The 18,147-nt window shown below is 36.2% G+C and overlaps 1 protein-coding gene across 5 annotated transcripts in view; it reads right to left on the bottom strand.

Annotated features, from left to right (window-relative positions):
• Window positions 1-18,147, bottom strand: part of LOC110460799 (ATP-binding cassette sub-family A member 2-like) — a 92,132-nt gene that overhangs the window by 54,092 nt on the left and 19,893 nt on the right. For all 5 annotated transcript variants that reach the window (XR_002464061.1, XR_002464060.1, XR_002464062.1 and 2 more), the window contains exon 3: window positions 494-587. Coding sequence is in view for 2 of the 5 variants with exons in the window: in XM_021513954.1 (XP_021369629.1) it covers window positions 494-587 (94 nt within the window). In the remaining 3 variants the exon portion in view is untranslated. The remainder of the gene's footprint in view (window positions 1-493; window positions 588-18,147) is intronic.

Below are 18,147 nucleotides of genomic sequence, written 5' to 3'. Positions count from 1 at the left end.
ATAAAACATTAGTAACAAAGTAGGATACACCATGTAGGGGAACCTTCCTTTCCTGTCCAAGACAGAGGTGGGCACAGGTAAATGTCATCACAAATGCTCATTTTCTTATCATAAATATTCACTTACGAGTAAACATAATTATGCAAGTAAATTTTATCTTGAAACAAAAATGTTACGTCTTTTTCATGCAAAAAGTTACAAAACTTGTAAAATCAAAGGCCATCTCTACATCAGCTCTTTGTAATCTGTATTTGCGTATTGCAGAGTTATCTTCTCTTGTGAGCAGGTATTGATTGTTACGTCATTGGTTTGTATGAGAAAATTATGTTGTTTTCTCAAAAATTTATGACGTTACTCTCACAAACAAATGACGTAATAATCAATACCTGCTCACAAGAGCAGATAACTCTGCAATACGCAAAGACAGAATATATCAACGTATATTTTAAAGTTAGAAAAGGCATGTGTCTAGAAAGCATGTTGTGTCATTTACCTTGTGGCATGGGCACCGCTGGCTGTTTTTTTCTGATGAGGATCAAGATGACAAACAGGACAAGGGGGATGAAAACCTCGAAAAGCAGCACAAACTGAAACATATAAATATGCAGAACAATATAGCTACCAAAGAAAATATGAGAGGAAACTGTCAGTCAAGAAAATCCCATACTTTTGACATCAATGTTCTAGAGAAACAGAATTGGATCATTTATTGACACATGTACATGTAGTATGAAATACACAACACAAAGTCAGTCATTGACATCAAAATAGATTGAAAGCACACAACTAGCAATGGTATTGAGCATGCAAAAGAACTTTCATAAATATTGGTCAATTAAAGGTACTAAGTAGCAGTACTTTGGACAAAGTTTATAAAAAGGGACATAACTCATGTCAAAAGTACCAAAAGGTACCAATGCTATGTACTCCTAACTTTCTCAAAAATTGGTGGAGAAGTTAAGCAGCATTGTGCTGGAAAAACGTTCATGCACAGATGAACTGATGGATGGGCAGACGGCCACCACCTGGTCCCAGTATTCCCTTCCTCCACCAAATTGTTAATCAGCAATTTTTATATCACAGTCTCCAAATCAGCCGATTTAGGCCTTATATTTATTCGATTCCTGGAAGTTTGACAGGATATCATCTTAACTAAACCGATATTTGTCTTTTGGTGAGCTTGTCTAACATATGATATGGAGTCCGACCTCCTCATAAATTACAGACAACGTGGTATGGTGTTTCTCATCAGCTTCTCTCACGTGATAAACTGTACTGGCAGCAACCCAAAACACTTTCGTGCATCATGTGAAATAAACCATCCTTCTCCTCAATCGCTTCATCAAAGAGTTGCGAAGCATAGCCTCACCTTTACAATTGGCGTAATTTGAAATGTGACATTCTCAAATTAATTCGCATAAACACACGGCTACAATGAAAAGATGGAATGAGTGATGCGTTTCTGGGTTAGTGTTGGCTGAAGGATCAGAAATCATTTCAGCAGAGAGAGCTAAAAAACGATTACATTTTCCAAATTAAGTTGCCTCACCTCAGAGCTATATGATGTAATAGAACAATGGACTGTGTTATCCATGTTTGGATAATCCAGAATCAGAATTCATTGCACAAATATTGTATATCTTTTTCATTGATTAATGAACCCAAAGAAAATTGATTCCAAACAAATATACAGCTATGTGAATGCCATTCAGCTCACGTCTAGTAATTTCTCTAATACATGTTGTGGTACACTTGAATGGATTACTTTCAATTAGATCAAAAATCTAGCTATAATTCCGAACATGGTTTATCTCAAACTGAAATATATAAAGTTACCAGTGCATATGTGGCAAGACATGCACTTATAAGGTGGCTGGTTTAAGGTTATTTAAGGGTTGACTATGAAATGGTCCTCACACTACCATCACAGGAAGCGCTTAAAGTATTAGATACACTTCAGACTGAAGATTACATCAAATACCACACTGCATGACATTAGACTATTGTTAATTATAATTTTTTTTTTTTTTTTTCAAAAAGTCCTATGCATTCAGACTGTTATTTGTCATATTTCTTTTTCAAATTTCAATGAAATAGTCTTCAATCTCATTTAAAATCTCACACAAATACAAAAAAGGATTGAAAAGAAAGGTGACTATTATTAACTTCTGATGATATCTCTCCAATTCCTTACATATTAACTCATTCACCCCTACACATTTAAACTGGACTTGCCTATTCTTTGATTTGGTATGTTTCAAATTTCACTTTAGGGGTGAATGGGGTTAAACTTGAGATATTAATCCCCAGCAAATTCCCCTGCATCCCTTTTTCGTTTTCGGCCAAATCAAAAGCAACTATGGTGTAACTGACTTCAGTGTCCTCAAAAAATGTCATCAATAATATACGGGAAAAAAAGGCTACCCATATTAAGGCCAGAAACCAACATGTCTTGTGTAACGGACAAACGAACGGTCAGGTGGACAGAGTGTTTGTGCATACCCATAAACGTGGTTTGTATATTGGTACAAGTATTACCAGTGTTATGCAGGGTCATATTGGTACAAGTATTACCAGTATTATGCAGGGTCATATATGAAGTCAGTGTTATTTTCATTATGACCTTTGATCATTAAGCTGTACTTTGTACATTTCTGATTGATCAAGTCAGCGATGTGCAACCATGTGCCCTACATATGAACTTTTATACGTGGAAACACTTACCTCGATCCCCACATTAACATACTTTTTCTACATTCACATTCAGTATCTGATCATGTTGATTCACATCAACAGGCATTGAGCTTGTTCATAGGTTTATAAACTCAATTTCAATCAATTTATTTTGACTACAAAGATGGGTGTAGGTATTGTATATGCATACTAAAGTTATGGTAATTATTACTGAAATGAAAATAGGACAACCTACAAAGTTCTCCAATAATAGCAGACCTGTTGATGTAGAGGGTTTCAAATGGCTTCTATTAATTAAATCTCAGAGGGCTTCTCATGCAAATAACAAAAGAATATTTATGGAAGTTATCACATTCAAATATCCATGTCTCAAGTGCCATTGTTCATATTTCTAACTCATTTGATGTCAGAAATCTAATTTAAGGAGTTTTCATACCATTTATAGATCAATCCCCATGAAAATTCACTTATGTTACTAAATGAAAATTTAGAGAATTTTTTTGATAACTTAAAATTCAATTTTCAAAATCAAACAGCCTGAAATAGGTTGATAAAAGCTTCAATAGATATCAGATACACTGAATGTTTCAAAATTAAGTCCTTCAAAGTAACGTGTCATTTTCAAAAGCGAACAGGTTGATAAAAGCTTCCAAAGATATTAAATACACTGAACATTTCAAAAGTAACATATCAAGTCTTTGAACGTTTCAACAGGTTCGAAGTACATTAAACATTTTAACATGTGATGTACGAAATACTGAATGTTTCAACTGAATTATTATGGAACCAAATTAGTGCAGATATTCTTGTTTCAGGAAAGTGAATTTAAAAGCTAATATTTCAAATTATAATACATGTATACAGAAATTATTACTGTACTCAGACATCAGTGAATTCCTCGATATTTGCTGGATTGAAAGTTAGTCACTGTAACTATAATATTCACTGTAGTTTTGTTGTATTTGAGAACATGACAGTTGATTACAAGGTGATACTTCACTTTCACCGTTTGTGTCAGATCTAAATTGTTGATGATGCCGTACACGTCCAAACTGTGTACACTGATATTACCCCAGGGATACAAACATAGATATGAAGCTGTAACAAGCGCCTACCATACCACATACACATGCAATTACTGAGCACCATTAAATCCATCGCAAAATTTTAATTGATACAAAGCCAATTCATAAAGTTTGAAATCCCCTGTTACCAAAGAAAATGTCGTTCTCAAGCGTCGTAAAGCACAAAGCTCTCAAAATCAATAGCGGAAGCATGTTGCAGAACCATCACATCTCCTTTGGGGCCATCGGTGAAAAACGTCTTTGATTACAAGTCAGCGCTTTATTTTTGTCAGTAAAATGTTTGACATGCTTTGCTTTGACATGTATTTATAGTGACTATACTTCAGGAACAGTCAAATTAATATTTCCCAGAAACAAATTACATATCTTTCCATCAATTATTTTTTTTGTACAGTAAGACAGGTTAGGCTTTAGTAAGGCAAGCTTACGTACGAAGTATCCCTGAACTCTTGGTACGAAAGAATCAACCTGATAATACAAACTGTCCTTACAGATTTGTTTTATATTTTAGAGTAGACAGGTATGAAAATAAAATGCAGGTTAATTACATGAATTTCAGTACTTGTAACTTTCACTACCAGTTGGATATTTGTGTTTGCCCCTAAAACACAAGTCCAAAAGATAGACATACGATAAATCATGTTATGTACATATGTGATGCAAATTTTGCGAAGTTTTAGATTTCAGCTTTTTTAATTTTCACATCTTTATCTCCGTAGTATATAGATGTTATGTAAATGTACGATATTTTTCACAAGGTAATCAAAAGTTTGTGGAGTTTTTTTCAAAGTTTTCCTCCTTTTGCTAAAATAGATACTCGCCAATAAACCAAAAATCTTTTCTCTTTGGATTGCCATCTTTTAATCATCCTCCTGTCAACAGGGTTGATAATGAAATCATCAAGCAGTACACATACAGAATGAGGTGTTTACACAATTCTTTACATATAAATTCATTAATTAACACAATTAAAGACAATTAGAGAGTTCAAAAATATATTGAAACTGATAATGGTGACTCTGCGAAGGAAAAATTTGATATAGAATGGCAAAAATGGAAAAAGCTAATTGATTTATAATATAGAGTACTCTTGTTGGTTTTTACTTGTAAATTACTATTATTAGTACCAGTGTTACTGTTATGTATATATCAAGTAGGCTTCTCCCGGCCCTTGGCAAAGCTGAAAATATTATGCCAACTTCTTCTATTTTGTTTCTATTTTGTTTTCTATTTTTTTTTTCTTTTCTTTAAACATCTATAATTCTTTCTACATTTTCTTGTCTGTCCAGCCAATCAAGTGCAATATACATTCATGTTAATCTGACCTTATTCATCACTGCAGGTATACAATAGACATGTAAATCTGACCCTACTTATCACTACAGGTATACACTAGACATGTACATCTGACCTTACTTATCACGACAGGTATACAATAGACATGTAAACCTGACCTTACTTATCACTGCAGGAATACAATAGACATGTAAATCTGACATTTCTTATCACTGCAGGTATATACAATAGACATGTAAATCTGACCTTATTTATCACTGCAGGAATACAATAGACATGTTAATCTGACCTTATTCATCACTGCATGTATACAATAGACATGTACATCCGACCTTACTTATCACTGCAGGAATACAATAGACATGTTAATCTGTCCTTATTCATCACTGCAGGTATACAATAGACATATAAATCTGACCTTACTTATCACGGCAGGGATACAAAAGACATGGAAATCTGACCTTACTTATCACTAGAGGTATACAATAGACAATTAATTGTTTATTTGTTTTGTTACTGCTCTCTCAACTTTATGTGTATGATGTCAGGACGTGGACGTCATGTGACATGTGAAAGGTGATCAAAATGTAATGTGTAGGAATGATGAGATATAGGGTATGGAATATGACATGCAGTAATGAATGATGCTGATGAGGATGTAATGAAATACTTCCTTGTATGCTTTTTTGTTCTTGTTTGATGAGAATGATGATGAGGACCTTATTTATCACTGCAGGTATAAAATAGACATGTAAATCTGACCTTATTTATTACTGCAGGTATACAATAGACATGTTAATCTGACCTTATTCATCACTGCAGGTATACAATAGACATGAAAATCTGACCTTATTTATCACCGCAGGTATACAATAGACATGTAAACCTGACCTTACTTATCACTGCAGGGATACAATAGACATGAACATCTGACTTTATTTATCACTGCAGGTATACAATAGACATGTAAGTCTGACCTTACTTATCACTACAGGGATACAATAGACATGTAAATCTGACCTTATTTATCATTGCAGGTATACAATAGACATGAAAATCTGACCTTACTTATCACGGCAGGGATACAAAAGACATGGAAATCTGACCTTACTTATCACGGCAGGGATACAAAAGACATGGAAATCTGACCTTACTTATCACGGCAGGTATACAATATACATGTTAATCTGACCTTACTTATCACTGAAGGTATACAATAGACATGTAAGTCTGACCTTACTTATCACTACAGGAATACAATAGACATGTAAATCTGACCCTACTTATCACTACAGGTATACATTAGACATGTACATCTGACCTTACTTATCACTACAGGAATACAATAGACATGTAAATCTGACCTTGCTTATCACGGCAGGTATACAATAGACATGTAAACCTGACCTTACTTATCACTGCAGGGATACAATAGACATGAACATCTGACTTTATTTATCACTGCAGGTATACAGTAGACATGTACATCTGACCTTACTTATGTCTACATGTATTCAATAGACATGTACATCTGACCTTATTCATCACTGCATGTATACAATAGACATGTACATCCGACCTTACTTATCACTGCAGGTATACAATAGACATGAACATCTGACCTTACTTATCACTACAGGTATACAATAGACAATTAATTGTTTATTTGTTTTGTTACTGCTCTCTCAACTTTATGTGTATGATGTCAGGACGTGGACGTCATGTGACATGTGAAAGGTGATCAAAATGTAATGTGTAGGAATGATGAGATATAGGGTATGGAATATGACATGCAGTAATGAATGATGCTGATGAGGATGTAATGAAATACTGCCTTGTATACTTTTTTGTTCTTGTTTGATGAGAATGATGATGAGGATGATGCGTGTCTGTGAGATGTGTTGGTAATGAGGCTATTGTTTATGATGATTGAGGTTGAGGATTGATGAATGATGATTATGATATCTGCTAATTTGATGACGATGTATATTGTACATGAAAATGGAAATTACAAAAAAGAAACACAAAACCTGACTAGGGTAATTTAATTCAGAGCAAATCTTCTGCTATTTTAATGCCATTACAGACCAAGGAATAATTTGTGGCTTGTGCTGGTGGTAGTCTGGTGTACACAGACTAATTCAAACTGGCTAGTAAATTTTCCATCTGGCTTCAAAATTGAAAAGTCTGTTCCTGCATACCATAAACATTTTCTTCCCTCAATACGGCCTATAATTACATCAATTCTGAGGGACAATAATCTAGTTTCTGGGCTCTAGCTGATCACCGACACTTGGCCAAACCACTGATCAGTACAGCCAAATCAATTATGCCCGAGAGGTATATGAATTATAGGGACAGTGTACATACAATGCTGTGGCTACATCCTCAGTCGGGTTACTACATATATAGTTCTGGTTGATAAGATAATAAAAAATGCACATATTAATGATAAAACTCTTATCAGTGCCGAGTGGAGTGAGGTAACTAACCGATAAGAAGTGAAAAGCAAACAAGATTGTTGGGCTGAATAACAAGATAAACCTAAAATGATGATTTAGTTCATAGATTAGGAGTCAGTATGCCTGCCTTACATAGCAACAAAAGTCATCCTAACGTCAATGATACTGACATAGCAACAAAAGTCATCCTAACATCAGTGATACTTACATAGCAACAAAAGTCACATAGCAACAAAAGTCATCCTAACGTCAGTGATACTTACATAGCAACAAAAGTCATCCTAACGTCAGTGATACTTACATAGCAACAAAAGTCATCCTAACGTCAGTGATACTTACATAGCAACAAAAGTCATCCTAACGTCAGTGATACTTACATAGCAACAAAAGTCATCCTAACGTCAGTGATACTTACATAGCAACAAAAGTCATCCTAACGTCAGTGATACTTACATAGCAACAAAAGTCATCCTAACGTCAGTGATACTTACATAGCAACAAAAGTCATCCTAACGTCAGTGATACTTACATAGCAACAAAAGTCATCCTAACGTCAGTGATACTTACATAGCAACAAAAGTCATCCTAACGTCAGTGATACTTACATAGCAACAAAAGTCATCCTAACGTCAGTGATACTTACATAGCAACAAAAGTCATCCTAACGTCAGTGATACTTACATAGCAACAAAAGTCATCCTAACGTCAGTGATACTTACATAGCAACAAAAGTCATCCTAACGTCAGTGATACTTACATAGCAACAAAAGTCATCCTAACGTCAGTGATACTTACATAGCAACAAAAGTCATCCTAACGTCAGTGATACTTACATAGCAACAAAAGTCATCCTAACGTCAGTGATACTTACATAGCAACAAAAGTCATCCTAACGTCAGTGATACTTACATAGCAACAAAAGTCATCCTAACGTCAGTGATACTTACATAGCAACAAAAGTCATCCTAACGTCAGTGATACTTACATAGCAACAAAAGTCATCCTAACGTCAGTGATACTTACATAGCAACAAAAGTCATCCTAACGTCAGTGATACTTACATAGCAACAAAAGTCATCCTAACGTCAGTGATACTTACATAGCAACAAAAGTCATCCTAACGTCAGTGATACTTACATAGCAACAAAAGTCATCCTAACGTCAGTGATACTTACATAGCAACAAAAGTCATCCTAACGTCAGTGATACTTACATAGCAACAAAAGTCATCCTAACGTCAGTGATACTTACATAGCAACAAAAGTCATCCTAACGTCAGTGATACTTACATAGCAACAAAAGTCATCCTAACGTCAGTGATACTTACATAGCAACAAAAGTCATCCTAACGTCAGTGATACTTACATAGCAACAAAAGTCATCCTAACGTCAGTGATACTTACATAGCAACAAAAGTCATCCTAACGTCAGTGATACTTACATAGCAACAAAAGTCATCCTAACGTCAGTGATACTTACATAGCAACAAAAGTCATCCTAACGTCAGTGATACTTACATAGCAACAAAAGTCATCCTAACGTCAGTGATACTTACATAGCAACAAAAGTCATCCTAACGTCAGTGATACTTACATAGCAACAAAAGTCATCCTAACGTCAGTGATACTTACATAGCAACAAAAGTCATCCTAACGTCAGTGATACTTACATAGCAACAAAAGTCATCCTAACGTCAGTGATACTTACATAGCAACAAAAGTCATCCTAACGTCAGTGATACTTACATAGCAACAAAAGTCATCCTAACGTCAGTGATACTTACATAGCAACAAAAGTCATCCTAACGTCAGTGATACTTACATAGCAACAAAAGTCATCCTAACGTCAGTGATACTTACATAGCAACAAAAGTCATCCTAACGTCAGTGATACTTACATAGCAACAAAAGTCATCCTAACGTCAGTGATACTTACATAGCAACAAAAGTCATCCTAACGTCAGTGATACTTACATAGCAACAAAAGTCATCCTAACGTCAGTGATACTTACATAGCAACAAAAGTCATCCTAACGTCAGTGATACTTACATAGCAACAAAAGTCATCCTAACGTCAGTGATACTTACATAGCAACAAAAGTCATCCTAACGTCAGTGATACTTACATAGCAACAAAAGTCATCCTAACGTCAGTGATACTTACATAGCAACAAAAGTCATCCTAACGTCAGTGATACTTACATAGCAACAAAAGTCATCCTAACGTCAGTGATACTTACATAGCAACAAAAGTCATCCTAACGTCAGTGATACTTACATAGCAACAAAAGTCATCCTAACGTCAGTGATACTTACATAGCAACAAAAGTCATCCTAACGTCAGTGATACTTACATAGCAACAAAAGTCATCCTAACGTCAGTGATACTTACATAGCAACAAAAGTCATCCTAACGTCAGTGATACTTACATAGCAACAAAAGTCATCCTAACGTCAGTGATACTTACATAGCAACAAAAGTCATCCTAACGTCAGTGATACTTACATAGCAACAAAAGTCATCCTAACGTCAGTGATACTTACATAGCAACAAAAGTCATCCTAACGTCAGTGATACTGACATAGCAACAAAAGTCATCCTAACGTCAGTGATAACCTTAAAACTTATTCTTTAAAATGTGACACGTTAGCATATAACAGCAGTCACTGTTCTACCAATCAACATCACCTGTTTTATCGCAAACTGTATTGTACAACAGAACCTTGTTAATCTAGACACATTGGTTTGAGTATAGCAGAAAATCAGTAGTCTGGACACTTTTGTTTGAGTATAGCAGAAAATCAGTAGTCTGGACACTTTGGTTTGAGTATAGTAGAACCTTGTTAGTCTGGACACTTTGGTTTGAATACAGCAGAAAATCAGCAGTCTGGACACTTTGGTTTGAATATTAAGCAGAACCTTCTTAGTCTGGACATTTTGGTTTGAATACAGCAGAAAACCAGTAGTCTGGACACTTTGGTTTTAATACAGCAGAAAATCAGCAGTCTGGACACTTTGGTTTGAACATTAAGCAGAACCTTCTTCGTCTGGACACTTTGGTTTGAACATTAAGCAGAACCTTCTTCGTCTGGACACTTTGGTTTGAATATTAAGCAGAACCTTCTTAGTCTGGACACTTTGGTTTGAGTATAGCAAAACCTTGTTAATCTAGACACATTGGTTTGAGAAAAGCAGATCCTTGTTAGTCTGGACACCTTGGTTTGAGTATAGTAGAACTTTGTTAGTCTGGAAATTTTGGTTTGTGTATAGTAGAACCTTGTTAGTCTGGACACTTTGGTTTGAATACAGCAGAAAATCAGTAGTCTGGACACTTTGGTTTGAGTATAGCAGAACCTTGTTAGTCTGGACACTTTGGTTTGAGTACAGTAGAACCTTGTTAGTCTGGACACTTTGGTTTGAGAATAGCAGAACCGTGTTAGTCTCGACACCGCGGTTTGAGTATAGTAGAACTTTGTTAGACTGGGCACTTAAGTTTGAGTATAGCAGAACCTTGTTCGTCTGGACAATTCGGTTTGAACAAGTAGAACCTTGTTAGTCTGGACACTTTAGTTTGTATATAGTAGAACCTTGTTAGTCTGGACACTTTGGTTTGAGTATAGCAGAACCTTGTAACAATTAAATATTTGTCAAGGTCATTAATTTGATCACACTTGGTAGTCCTTCATCCTAGCATGCAACAGGCCCAATATCAGTGCCCTGGGCCTTTTGATTATTGAGAAGAAGTCGTTTGAAGATTTTAAGACATCTGACCCCTGTGACCTTGAAAGTGGGTCAAGTTCTTTCATTTGAACAAACTTGGTAGCCCTTCATCTAAACATGTTACAGGCCCAATATCAGTACCATAGGCCTTTTGGTTATTGAGAAGAAGTTGATTGAATGGAAAAGTTGATGCCGGACAGACACCGGATGCCACGCCACGTGCACAGCATAAGCTCACATTCACTTCGGTAGGTACGGTGAGCTAACAAACTTGGTAGCCCTTCATCCCAGCATGCTACAGGCCCAATGTCAGTGCCCTGGGCCTTTTGATTATTGAGAAGAAGTCGTTTGGAGATTTTAAGACATCTGACCCCAGTGACTTTGAAAGTGGGTCAAGGTCATTCATTTGAACAACTTGGTAGCCCTTTATCCCATCATGCTACAGGCCCAATATCAGTACCCTGGGCCTTTTGTTTGTTGAGGAGAAGTAGTTTTAATGGAAAAGTTGAAGCCAGAAGGACGGACGCTGGCCGGATGACGGACGCCGCACCACGGCAAAAGCTGACTTGCCCGTTGGGCAGGTGAGCTAATACATATTGTATGACTCTTGCTCAGGAGACAGCATGGTTCTGTTGACAAAATCATTTATAGATTTTAACACATTTGAGCTTGTTTCAGGCAATTCTTTTTACTAATAGCTCTCCATGATTACACCAACAAACTACAAACTAGTATCAAGTTTCTAGTGCCACAGAAGACGTTTTTTAACCCTGTTATCACATAATATTGGATCTTGGAAAAGAGTCCAGGTCCGATGATCCATAGCATTTGAACAAAAATCATATCCCTTTATCCTGGAAATGCACCTGCCATGAGTAATGACTTTAAGGTCTACAATTCTCAAGAAGAAGTTTCTGACAAAGTCATTTGGTACTCAACTTCAGGTGAAATTTCATGAATTAACACATTTGCCGACACATGAAGACTAGTCCAAGAAACCCCCGGAAGTATTGAGGAACTTCTTGTAAAGTGAACTAAACACGGAGCAGATCAGGAGATGACATAGATTACTGTAAATGTGGTTATTTACGCTGGGTGAAAATTAGGCGATTTGAAGGTCAAAACTATACGCGCAGGGGTAATTTACAGGGTCGCGGTAGACCGACGTTTACTCTGCATAGTTATCTCCCTTACTTTACAAAATATGTACAGGTAAAAATACTAGTAGCTACTGAGTACATGTTATGTATGCGTACCGACTGGTCATTGGATAGATAAAAATAAAGGTGAACTGTATTAATGTGTATGTGTGTCTTATACCAGCTGATCTTGTAATCAGTTAATGTCGCTAGCATGATGACAGGGGTATTTACCTGTGTAGGGATCGTTGCACACAACTGCTTGCTGTTTGTGTCCCGTAGACACGATGTGTACCGGACATCGATGCACCCGGATTTATTCACGACTTTCTCTGTGCCTTTAATATATATTTTCAAATTTGTTGTTCATCAAAAACTTCAATTAATCAAGTAGTTTATTTCAGTTGTTATTGTTTTTATTTTATAACATTACAAGACAATGTACATTAATTAGTAATACGTTAACAAAGCAATATTATTTAAGATTGTGGTGACCATAACGTTCAGAATTTGATTTACCAAACCTGTTAGTTTTCACCTTAAACTTAACTCCATTGATCTATTTTGATAAAAAAAAATACTGCTGAGAGCAAATTTGTGTTTCCTCCTTGTTGAAATATGACAAAACAAGAGATTTACTGTGTCTAGAAAATGCACAATATTTGTCAAAGCAGCTATGACACATGAAATATTGATTGTTTTAACACCCATTACTGCCTGCGGAAATTGAATTATTTTATAACACACTGCTTAATGGATATTTATGAGCTAGACATATGGCACCAACAACCACTCACAACACATAACGACCTTGACCATGACCTTGAAAGTTACCTTAGCAAAGAATCTTCATAAATTGACCCAGATCAATAAAGAAAGAATCATGGCTTCCTCTTATAGCATTTGACTGACCACTCACTCCGGTCCTACTGGTCAGAAATAACCTGGAATTTGTCCCTAGAAAATGGATGACCATCGCCAACTGACCTTTGGACTGTCCAAAACAAAGAGCCTTTTGCGAATGTTCACCTGACCAGGGTACCACTTAACTGAGTGAAACGGTCTATTATCTTGATCTATAACCCAGAGTTAGGGTTAACAGATGATCACCCTCGCGTGTACATATATCAACTTGTGATGTCACAACCAAGAATCTACACTCACACTGACGTCAGAAACTTGAAGACCATTTGTTAGATGAAAAACTCAAGGATTCAAAGATTTTATATGAAATTGGACAAGTTCAACTGAATTAAATGGAAATACCGAAAAATTCAATAACTTCACATCAGGAAATATCTGCATTTTAATTATCACTCTTGGTAATACTGTTGAACCCATCATGCTAGCCAGTACCGCATGTACACAGCTTATTAATTCTACAAATTTCCAATCAAGGCAAGATGTGAAGAAAAAATTAAAACCGGTTGAATATGGATTTTACTAGTGAATGGGAATATTTCACAGCCAAGATATTTGTACAGTACATCAGTTGATTAACAGAAGGAATACCATGGTAATGAAAAACATCTAAAAACTGACCCCCTCAAAATTCTGATTACCAAACCGATATTCCGGACCAAAATGTGTTCAGTTTTAATTCCGAATACCAGCCTTACATCTATGGCAAGTACAGCGAGCTCTGATCACCAGACCGTACCAACAGCATATCTGCAGACGCGTGACAACAGCCTGGTGTAAATTACACTACAATGCCAGTACAAAGAGAAGCGAAATACTCTACCTACCCATTTTATAAGGAACAAGTCATTTAAAACCGAGACATATTCTGTAATTTGTTGCTTGAAAATAAGTACAGACAATGTTTTTCAAACTTGTTTTCCTCAAATGAAGAAAAGAATCTTCCTTAGTTGATTGTTGTCACTGTAGACATATATTATGAATATCAAAGTCTTATATTTTAAATGATTACAAATAGCTATAGGTGTATGACGTGTTGTCAGACAGTAGAATACTTACAGTAAAAGGGGATTCACTTAGCATTTTCCTATAGAAACTTATACATTTCTTAAGCTTCAAACAAGGCTTCTGTGATTCACTGTTTGTTTTCAGGAGTTATTCAATGCAATACACATAATTAAAGGCACAAAACACCTGGTGAAGCAAAACATGGTTCTTTCTACATACAATACAGGGTAACATGACGAGAACTAATTTGGACGCATTGATCTGGATTGACCAACAAAGTTAGTCATCGATTTCTGAAAACTAGCCCCTTGGAAACCCAGCTAAAACATTTTGTCGCATGGTGTTGGAAAGTTCCACTGTATACATTGATCCTTGTTTCACCTTTCCTGGTACAATGTCAGCACTAAATACTTGTCAATTCAGTTTTCAATATTGATTTCTTTTTATTGTCTACGAAAGTAATAAAACAGTGATTAAGGATAGACATTGCCATTTCTTAGGCAGAGTCTGACAAATTAACACCTACTTTGTGCTTCTTCTCATCAATATTTATACTTATATCAATAGGGACACACAGATGACACGCTCTACCACAAAGCTTGCAGGCCCTAGGCACTTCATGCTACAGGAGGTAAAACACTATTTCTATAGAACAATGTTGCAGATCCAGGTATAGTTTGGATAACTAACACAGGTCCTGGTCATGTTATACCTAGGTATAGTTAATTGGATCACTAACACGGGGTCCTGGTCATGCTATACCCAGGTATAGTTAATTGGATCACTAACACAGGGTCCTGGTCATGTTATACCGAGGTATAGTTAATTGGATAACTAACACAGGGTCCTGGTCATGCTATACCTATGTATAGTTAATTGGATAACTAACACAGGGTTCTGGTCATGTTATACCTAGGTATAGTTAATTGGATAACTAACACGAGGTCCTTGTCATGTTATACTTTGATATAACTGCCTCTCAATCACTTTATTTGCCATATTTTTTTATTTTTCTTTAAAATTCCTTTACTTTTCTCCCTAAATCATATAGGTGTCAATCTCTGAAACCTCCAATGAAGAAGATCTCCCTCATTTCACATTTCTAATGATGGAGAAAGTGTGTGAAATGCAACTGAAACTGCTTTGCTCAATTTATCTCTCCCTCATTCACTTGATTCAGACACACCTGTTATGATCATTACACACACCCTTCAAAAACTAGGAGATCATTTGACCACAGGAATTGAGTTTGTGTGAGTTTGGACTTGAACGAGGGAGTCCGAGGGAGTCCGAGGGAGTCCGAGGTTAATAGTGAGTTAACTGTGATAGGTTTGACGTATGTCATATATATATACAATATTTAAGAGATTAAAAGGATTTCATTTCATATTGAACTACATGTATCCTGAAATTCTATTATAAAAAATAAATAAAAAAAATTTATACCAATTTTGTATAATTGACCGAAAACTACTTTTTTTCTTACATATTATACCCAATAAGGCAATTTTCCCCGAGGTCTGCCATAGAATGGTAAAAGTTGTAGTTAACATAATAAATTTTCCATTACATTTAATCAATAGACATCAAAGACCTCACATGCAAATAAACCTGGAAATGGCTTTTAAAACACACAATTTACCCACTGCATTCATGTCTGGTTTACGACATGCTGTATTACGGTAATGTTCTGATAATATTATTGGCTGGTGGTGACCAGTTAAGTGGCAGAATGACCTAATGATCACCTTAAATGACAACCAATCACTCATTTCAAGCAGATTATAACTACCAAATGGTTTTTAATGGTCATTTTGTACAAAAGATCAATACAAATGTCGGTGAATTACTGCTATTTGAAATAATATTACATATATTTTATGTTTCTATAATAAAGAGTTTATTTAGATTCAGTTTAAAAGCCGTTTCTCATAGACTTTTATCCTCAAGAACATGAATGTGAATTGAAGGCCAGATGAGCTATTTTAATTAATATATTGAAATATTTTAGCTGACCTATGATTGTAGCTCCATATATATTTATGGACTGATCGATATTGCGGTTCAGAGAAAATGTGCATGATCAGATATCCAGTTGTAAAAGGTAGGACAAAAACACCCACATCAGCAATGGACAGGTAAACCTCCGGTGGAAATTAAATGTTATACAAGCTAGGAATGAGAAACAATATACCATATATACCCTCAAATAAGCCCAGGGGGCCAACACATTATCTCAGACTCAAAGTGGGTGGGGGCTTATTATAGGGCAATGAAAAAGCATTTGTTGGCAATTATACAAACTACAATTATTCAACATGGGCTTATTATAATTACCAGGCACGGGTTTAGGGTTATTAACAAATAATGAAATATTGTTTCTTCGCAAAACAGCTGAAATTTGATAATTAGAAATGGGCTTATTATAATCACCAGACATGGACTTAGCAGGGTGTACTTATTACAGAATAATAAAATAGCATTTGTTGGCAATGCAACTGAGCTGCCATAATTAGGAGTGGGCTTATCACCAGGCATGGGCTTATATTGCCAGGCATGGGCTTATTGCCAGGCATGGGCTTATCACCGGGTATGGTCTTATCACAAGGCATGGGCTTATATTGCCAGGCATGGGCTTATTGCCAGGCATGGGCTTATCACCGGGCATGGACTTATTGTCAGGCATGGGCTTATCACCAGGCATGGTCTTAGTGCCAGGCATGGGCTTATCACCGGGCATGGTCTTATTGCCAGGCATGGTCTTATTGCCAGGCATGAGCTTATCACCGGGCATGGTCTTATTGCCAGGCATGGGCTTATCACCAGGCATGGGCTTATCACCAGGCATGGGCTTATTGCCAGGCATGGGCTTATCACCGGGCATGGTCTTATCGCCAGACATGGGCTGATCACCAGGCATGGGCTTATTGCCAGGCATGGGCTTATCACCGGGCATGGTCTTATCACCAGGCATGGGCTTATCACCAGGCATGGTCTTATTGCCAGGCATGGGCTTATCACCGGGCATGGTCTTATTGCCAGGCATGGGCTTATCACCGGGCATGGTCTTATTGCCAGGCATGGGATTATCACCGGGCATGGGATTATCACCGGGCATGGGATTATCACCAGGCATGGGCTTATTACCAGGCATGGGATTATCACCAGGCATGGGATTATCACCAGATAACTATGGTGTATACATGTACGGTACTCTATGTCCAGACAGGTAATAATGTACACAGGAATTGAAAACCAGAAGCTTTGTCCAAGCGTGTGAATCCTGCATGTTGTCTATATCTTAGGTGCATCAGTCACCTCAGTACATGTACTATATAGTACAATGTATATTGTTTATCAGTAAACAAAGTATATAAAAATTGCCAGTATAAAGTATTCACCTGAGCTTCTGAACTGTCCTGATCAGTATCTATGATACAGAAATATTACATGTACTATAGTACAATGTATATTGTTTATCAGTAAACAAAGTATATAAAAATCTCCAGTATAAAGTATTCACCCGAGCTTCTGAACTGTCCTGATCAGTATCTATGATACAGAAATATTACATGTACTATAGTACAATGTATATTGTTTATCAGTAAACAAAGTATATAAAAATCGCCAGTATAAAGTATTCACCCGAGCTTCTGAACTGTCCTGATCAGTATCTATGATACAAAAATTTTACATGTACTATATAGTACAATGTATATTGTTTATCAGTAAACAATATACATTGTACTATATAGTACAATGTATATTGTTTATTAGTAAACAAAGTATATAAAAATAGCCAGTATAAAGTATCTATGATAT

The sequence above is a fragment of the Mizuhopecten yessoensis genome, unplaced genomic scaffold (assembly GCF_002113885.1).
Source record: "Mizuhopecten yessoensis strain PY_sf001 unplaced genomic scaffold, ASM211388v2 scaffold10479, whole genome shotgun sequence".
NCBI classification, from domain to species: domain Eukaryota; kingdom Metazoa; phylum Mollusca; class Bivalvia; order Pectinida; family Pectinidae; genus Mizuhopecten; species Mizuhopecten yessoensis.
Note: the sequence above shows the minus strand (reverse complement) of the source record. Positions and strands in the feature narration are given on the sequence as shown.